This window comes from Colobus angolensis, unplaced genomic scaffold (assembly GCF_000951035.1).
Source record: "Colobus angolensis palliatus isolate OR3802 unplaced genomic scaffold, Cang.pa_1.0 Scaffold114, whole genome shotgun sequence".
Classification (NCBI taxonomy): Eukaryota; Metazoa; Chordata; class Mammalia; order Primates; family Cercopithecidae; genus Colobus; species Colobus angolensis.
The window spans coordinates 3,343,497-3,351,052 of record NW_012112475.1 but is presented as its reverse complement, the minus strand read 5'-3'; the positions used below and the strand labels follow the sequence as shown (position 1 = coordinate 3,351,052).

The 7,556-nt window shown below is 49.3% G+C and overlaps 1 protein-coding gene and 1 long non-coding RNA gene across 2 annotated transcripts in view; both read left to right on the top strand.

Moving 5' to 3' along the window:
• REM1 (RAS (RAD and GEM)-like GTP-binding 1) overlaps positions 1-4,680 on the top strand; it is a 16,122-nt gene extending 11,442 nt beyond the window's left edge. The window contains exons 5-6 of the mRNA XM_011960189.1: positions 2,064-2,265; positions 3,930-4,680. Coding sequence (XP_011815579.1) covers positions 2,064-2,265; positions 3,930-4,201 — 474 coding nt within the window. The 3' untranslated portion in view covers positions 4,202-4,680. The remainder of the gene's footprint in view (positions 1-2,063; positions 2,266-3,929) is intronic.
• An 864-nt stretch (positions 4,681-5,544) lies between these two features.
• LOC105524775 lies at positions 5,545-7,286 on the top strand. Its single transcript, XR_001003808.1, has 4 exons — positions 5,545-5,790; positions 6,740-6,903; positions 6,990-7,067; positions 7,184-7,286. It is a non-coding gene; the product is annotated as an uncharacterized LOC105524775 (long non-coding RNA).
• Positions 7,287-7,556: the final 270 nt, after the last annotated feature.

Genomic DNA, 7,556 nt, shown 5'->3' with positions numbered 1-7,556 from the left:
GGAGGCTGAGGCAGAATAGCTTGAACCTGGGAGGTGGAGGTTGCAATGAGCCGAGATCATGACACTGCACTCCAGCCTAGGTGACAGGGTGAGACTCCATCTCAAAGAAAAGAAAAAAAAGAAAAAGAAAAAAAAGAATAACAAGCTCTAAAAGTGGGGCTCTAGTATCTATCTATCTATCTATCTATCTTTTTTGAGAGGGAGTCTCGCTCTGTTGCCCAGGCTGAGGACAAGGGCCAGGGTGAGGCCTGATAATTTGATTTTTATTTATTTATTTTTTATTTTTTTATTTTTTATTTTATTTATTTATTTTTTTTTTTTGAGACAGAGTTTTGCTCTTGTTGCCTAGGCTGGAGTGCAGTGGCATGATCTCTGCTCACCCCAACCTCCGCCTCCCAGTTTCAAGTGATTCTCCTGCCTCAGCCTCCCAAGTAGCTGGGATTACAGGTGTGCACTACTACACCTGGCTAATTTTATACTTTTAGTAGAGATGGGGTTTCTCCATGTTGGTCAGGCTGGTCTCAAATTCCCTCCCTCAGGTGATCCGCCCACCTCAGCCTCCCAGAGTGCTGGGATTACAGGCATGAGCCACCACCCCCAGCCGATAATTTGATTTTTAATACACTCCAAGTGGCCTGATGGTCAGCCAGCCTGGTACACTAAGGTCCTAAGGCCCACCCAATTCTGTCAGATTCAGCCTCTCTGATATCTGAGTACCATGTTGTGCACAAATGGAAAGGATGCATACTTATTTTGATAATGCTGCTACTGCTTGGACCCTCTTTGAGACCTCTCTTCACAGTCACTGACCAGGGAAACTGGTTCAGTTTCCTAATTTTACTGGTTGGAAAATAAAAGGCCAGAAAAGAGGAGAAAATTTTCTCAAGGTCTTTACCAAAAACACAAAAATTAGCCAGGCATGGTGGCAGGCGCCTGTCATCGCAGCTACTCAGGAAGCCGAGGCAGGAGAATCACTTGAACCCGGGAGGTGGAGGTTGCAGTGAGCCAAGATCGTGTCACTGCACTCCAGCCTGGGAGACAGAGTGGGACTCCATCTCAAGAAAAAGAAAAATGAAAGAATATTTCTGGCTTCTTCACTAACTCACAACCACACTCAGTCTTTCTCACTTCAGGCCTTAGCTCTGACTGTTCCTCTTCTCTCCTGCTTGGCCTGCCCCTCCTTCCTAACCCCATTCGCCAGTCCCCTGTGAAGCCCTTGCACACTCTTCCAGGTGGGGTTGTTCTGGCCTCCCCACCCCACTCCTCCAGCCACTTGCACATGCCTCTTACTGGTACTTTCACACTACACTATAACTCCCCATTTCCATAAGCTCTCTTCCAGACCATGAGCTTTTGGAGGGCAGAAACTGTGTCTTATTCAACACTTATAAAGTTACTACCCAGGTAGTCCAGTCTTGGAGGGCTGTCCCTAACAAAAGATCACCATCCAAAATATCAAAAGCACTGCAGTTCTTTCTTTTTCTTGGTCAAACAACTTGAAAGAAAGCCACTTCTTAAAGTGTCCCTTACCCCACTCATCCCTTTGTGAACTTACACTTTACAGTTGCTCCTTCACCTCTGTCTTCAAAACTGTCCTGAAAAATGCCTTCCCTCTGAAGTCAGCCTCCTGTCCTCACTTCTCTCTCTCTTCCTTTTTTCTCTTCATTCTGGATTTCACGAGGCATAAAGAACCCTCTGGCAAGGCTAAACCCTCCTCAGAAACAAGACAAAAGAGCTAAACAGGTCAAGGCAGAACCTTCTTTAGCAGGAACAGGAACCAAGTGAATTTGCCTCCAGTACCCAGCCTGCAAAAGTGTCAGTGAGTGAGAGAATTATGTGAGGTAGTGTCATTAGCCTAAATTTTCAAGCAGAGAAACTGAGGCTCAGAAAGGATCACCGATTTTCCCAAGGTGACACAAAGAATTATGGCAGAATTTGTCCCACCACACCTGTCCAAACTATAAACCTCAGCCCCATCCCAACCATTAGAACATCCCAGCTCTACCTTCCTCAGCCAGGGCCTAGATACCCTCTGAGGATGGCCTTGGGTCCCTCTCCTGCAGGATAAAAACTGGAGCCAGGAGTCATGCCTGCAGGGGGGCAGTGCCTATGTCATCGTATACTCCATTGCAGACCGAGGCAGCTTTGAGAGTGCCTCTGAGCTCCGCATCCAGCTGCGGCGCACACATCAGGCAGACCATGTGCCCATCATCCTCGTGGGCAACAAGGCGGACTTGGCCCGCTGCCGAGAAGTCTCTGTGGAAGGTGAGCCCTCCATCCCACCCCCTCCTCTTCCCCTGGGCCCCACTGTCATGGCTGCTTCTCCAGCGCTCTTCATCTCAGTGACTGTCCCTGCCAAGCTGCCCCTACCCTGCAGCCACTTGCCTAAGCCTGAAAGCTAGGAACCATTCTTGTCTCCCACTCACCACCCCCAAACCAGTCCCCAAGTCCTGTCAGGCCACCTCCATTAATCCCACATTCCCTTCCCTCTCTGCCTACAGTCTCTGTGCTATCCTGGCATCTCCACCTTCTCCAGTCCTCCCACTTCTCAATTATTCCTCTTTGCCAGCTGCCAGAATTTTCTAAGACCAGAGCTGAATTTGTACTTCTTAAAAATTCGTGTATGTGGTGGGGCATGGTGGCTCACAACTATAATCCTAGCACTTTGGGAGGCTAAGGCGGGAGGACTTACTTGAGCCCAGGAGTTTGAGACCAGCTTTGGCAACACAGCAAGACCCTCTCTCTACAAAAAATAAAAAATAATTTTAGCTCTTTTTTAAAAAAAAATTCTGGCCAGGCCCAGTGGCTAACGCCTATAATCCCAGCACTTTGGAAGACTGAGACAAGTGGATCACTTGAGGTCAGGAGTTCAAGACCAACCTGGCCAACATGGTGAAACCCATCTTTACTAAAAATACAAAAATTAGCCAGGCATAGTGGTGCACACCAGTAATCCCAGCTACTTGGGCAGTTAATGCATGAGAATTGCTTAAACCCAGGAGGCAGAGGTTGCAGTGAGCCAAGACCACGCCACTGTACTCCAGCCTGGGCGACAGAATGAGACTCTGTCTCAAAAAAATAATAATAGTAATTTCTTCTGTGGCTCCCCTAGCCCCTTAATCAGAGACACTTTATCCACCAGGATGACAGGCCCGGTGCCTACAGGCCTTTCAAGGGCTTACATTTGAGAACTGAGAAGAACCATTACTGGCTCCAAAATATAGTGAAAAAAATTAGAAATTTAAATTTCACAAAGCTTTAATTGTCTGCAAAACATATTTTGTCAGCAAGCAACTATAAACTAAAACTTTAAATGTCATATATGGATTGTATTTACAATGGGATGGGGAATATTTTAATAAGTTTGACATATCAGATGGGGCCCATAACAATTTTTAAATGGTCTTACTCACAGAGTAAAATCTAAAAAATATGTAAACTGAGACCTAGAAAGGAAAAGCCAGTTTCACAGTCACCAGCCCCTGAAGACTAGAACTCGGGCCCAGTGGCATCCTGGAGGTGGAAGACCGTAAGCTTTGTGAACAGACATAAAAAAAAAAAAAAAAACTGCAACATAAGCCCCAGGAGATTTTGTTAAAGCACAGATTTCCAGACCTCAACCCAAACCTACAGAATCAGAAACTCTGAGGGTGGGTCCAGGAATCTGCATTTTAACAAGCTCCTCCAGGTAATTCCGATCCACAGCAAATTAGACCATTTACCTGGCATTCAACCTGACCCCTCCCTGGCCCCAGCCTCTCTGTCTTCCCTCAAAGACCAGTCTGACTTATCTGAGTCCCCAGACAGCAACACGAGGTATGGGCACAGGAAAAATTTCTTCCAATCGAGACTGAACACATATTTTCCTACCTTTTTCTCCGCCTTCCGGTTATGGCTCCACCCCTGCTCACCGGGCCCCGCCCCCTCAGAGGGCCGCGCCTGCGCTGTGGTGTTCGACTGTAAATTCATCGAGACCTCCGCCACGCTGCAGCACAACGTGGCTGAGCTCTTCGAGGGCGTGGTGCGCCAACTGCGCTTGCGCCGCCAGGACAGTGCGGCCGAGGATCCCCCAGCACCCCGACGGCCGGCCAGCCTAGCCCAGCGCGCTCGTCGCTTCCTAACACGTCTGACAGCCCGCAGCGCACGCCGCCGGGCACTCAAGGCCCGCTCCAAGTCCTGCCACAATCTGGCCGTGCTCTGAAGCCGCCCGCCCTTCTGAGAGTTGGCGGGTCGCTGAGGTGCATTATGGGTTCCACAGACGCCACTGCGGGGCAAAGGCGCCGTTACCTGGAGTGTGCATCATGTGTCTTGCTTGCCTGCTGCCCTGATGGCCTGAGCATCCCCCAGATCCAAGCCTGGGGGACCCCGGGAAAGAGATGACAGACAGACGATGGGGCCGAAGCCCCAAGCTGGGCACAAAGTAGTTTTTTTACGTGGTGGGTGTCTTTTTGTAAAAAATCTTCCTTGTCCCTGGGCTCTGGCCAACCCTCAGAAACCCTCACAATAAACCAGACCAGAAGGATGTCCCATCTGAATGCCCAGACATCTCTGTCTCGGCTCTTCCAGGCGTCTCCACCTACTGCCCTCCCATCTACATTTGACTGTAGACTGACTGGTTTAGCCTGCCGGCCTGGGCGTCAGGGCCAATCAATAAAGTACTTGGACCAATTTTGTGCTCAAGCCCTTCTTCTCCCGACAGTGGATCACAACCACAGTTCGTGACCAGCTACTTTCTCATTAACCCATTTTTTACGTTCTAGATTCACATGTCTGGAAGGACCTCAGTACTCATCCTGGCAATAGAATTGCTGGCGTTTATTGGGAGCTGTGTACTAAGCTGTCGCAACAATTAATCCTCCCAACACCTGGGAGAAAGGTGTTACGATTAACCCCATTTTGCTCATTAGTAAACTGAGGCACAGGACACCGAAGGCTCACCCAAGATCATACAGCTGCTATACGCGAAGTTGCCGGGATTCCAGCCCAGGCTTGTCAGACTCTACATATCCATTGTCCTCTTTAAAGATGATACAAAACCCTATAGAATCTTGGGAAAACGAATTTAAAAACATAATTTCACATCCAATTTAAACGAGGTTGGGGCAGGAACTCTATGAAACTCAATCCATTAATCCCCGGGATGGACCCCAGCTTAATCCAACTCACTCATTTCCCGAAGGCAAAAACAAGCCTAGAGAGGGGAGGTGAGCATGCCAGAGTCACCCAGCCAGGGAGGACTACACCCCAGGGCCCAGCCTCCTCCCGGGTCTCCCTTTGGCTGTGCGGAAGGAAGGAGGTGGTGAGGCGTTCAGCCTGGCTGGGGTCAGGGCTGGGTGTTGGGGATCAGGTCAGGAGTTTCCAGCCCGAAAGGAAGGGGTGTCACGGCTTTGAGAAGAAAACAAGACGCAAACCGTTATGACCATCGTGTCCCTGACGCCGGACATCCCTTCCCCCAACTAGCCCAGACGCCAGTCCCGGGGTAAGCGGTGCAGAGAAAGACGGCAGCACCCGCCAGCCAGCCAGCCGCGTCCTCCAGCCGCGACTCCCCGCACCCCAGCCTTCCAACGGGGACGGACGGCACTCAATCCCACACCCCAACCCCAGCCTGGGGAAGGGAAGAGAAGGAAGGTCTTCCCCCACCCCAAGCTGTCTCCGGCCTGCGGTCAGGGGGAGGGGCTCTAGCTGTGGAAAGTTGGCAGAGGCGGCCGGCAGCAGCCGGGAGAGTGGAAAAAATGATATCAAACCCGGAAAAATGCAGGCCGGATGGAGGGCCGGAGTGGGCCCTGGGAGGTGAGAGGGCGGGAGGGAAGCGGGGAGGGGGAAGAGCTGAGAAAAGAAGAGGGGCGGGGAGGAGAGTGCAGGAGCTGGCTTTAGAAAACTGAGTACGATCGCCCTCATCCCCTCCTTTCTTCATCTACAAATATTTATTGAGGGCCTACTAAGTGCCGGGCACAGTGCCAGGCTCCGGGGAGATGTGGTGAACAGAAAGAGGGAGCTCACAGTAGCTCACAGTAGGGTGGGCTGGCAGACTAGAAAACAAATCAGCAAATAAAAGAATCACAAACTGATAAGGAGCTGAAAATTAGAGTAGTCAGGGAAAAACCTGAAGATAATCCAGTCCAATCCCCCAGCCTCAGATGGGAAAACTGAGGGCCAGAGAGAGAGAGAGAAAGCTTACCCCAGGCCACTCAGAATGTGGAAGAAATACTTGAGAACGGGATAGGGGAGGAAAGGGGGAGGGAAGAAAGAACTAGTGCAGACCAAGATGGGGAGGTGGGAGGTGTTGAGGGAAGGAAAGTTATGTAGCCAGCACAGCAAGATGGCAGGGTGATTGAGGGCATTGCCCTGAACCAGGGGGTGTGCGTTCAAACCTTGCTCCCATCCATCTCTCTGTGCCTTCGTTTCTCCATCTATAAAACGGAATTCATGACAATTCTTTCATTTAGGATCGATGAGAGGATTAAATGATTCAAGTTGTGTAAAATGCTTTAGACACTTCCTGTGTCTAAGAAGATTCAATAAATGTGGGTTCCTGCTAGCATATCTTTTTTTTTTTTTTTTTTTTAAACAGGGTCTCACTCTGTTGCTCAGGCTGGAATGCAGTGGTGCGATCACAGCTCGCTGCAGCCTCCACCTCCCTGGCTCAAGCCATCCTCCCACCTCAGCCCCCCAAGTAGCTGGGACTATAGGCACATGCCATTATGCCCAGCTAATTTTTTTTTTTTTTTTTTTTTTTTAGAAGAGACAAAGTTTTGCTGTGTTGTCCATGATGGTCTCAAATTCCGGAGCTCAAGAGATCCTCCCACCTCAACATCCCAAGGTTCTGAGATTTCAGGCGTGAGCCACAGGGTCCCACCCTGCTATCCTATCTTAAGGCCTTGCAGAAACCAGGATATGTTATGGGTAAGATATTCTGAGACTGTGAAGACCTGCTTATGAGTCTTTGCCTGGCATATGTGTTCACATGTTTTTGTCTGTCTGTCCCACAGGAATGAAAGCTCCTTGAGGGAAGGGCCCTCAGTGCTGCTCTGACCCCAGCACCGACAACAGTGCCTGGCTCATAATAGGTGCTCAGTAAATATTTGTTGAATGGATTAATTCATTATCCATTAATAGATATCCATTAATTCATTATCCATTACCTGTAAAGTTGCCCTTCCAATCCTGTCCTCTCTGATTCTAGGTGTCTGTGAATAAGGAATGGCTGGGAAAGCATGTGAGAAAACCACACTCTCCCCCAGCCTATTGTAGTTTAAAAAGTGCTTTCTCGTCCATAAAAACAAAACAAAACAAAAAAATAGCTAACTTCATTTTAACTCTTTCTCTGTGTTAGTGTTGGGCCCCATGCTACATGCTGGGTACACGTTTTCTCACGTGCTCACCACCACAACCCTCTACTTAACAGGTACTGTTTAATACATGAGGACACAGAGGCCAAGAGAAGCCAAGAATCTCTGAAAGGCTACACAGCAAGAAAGGGCCAGATCAGTGGTCGAGAGGCAGGCAGGAACTGCCATCCTAGTTGTACAATTAGAGAAACTGAGACTCAGAGAAAG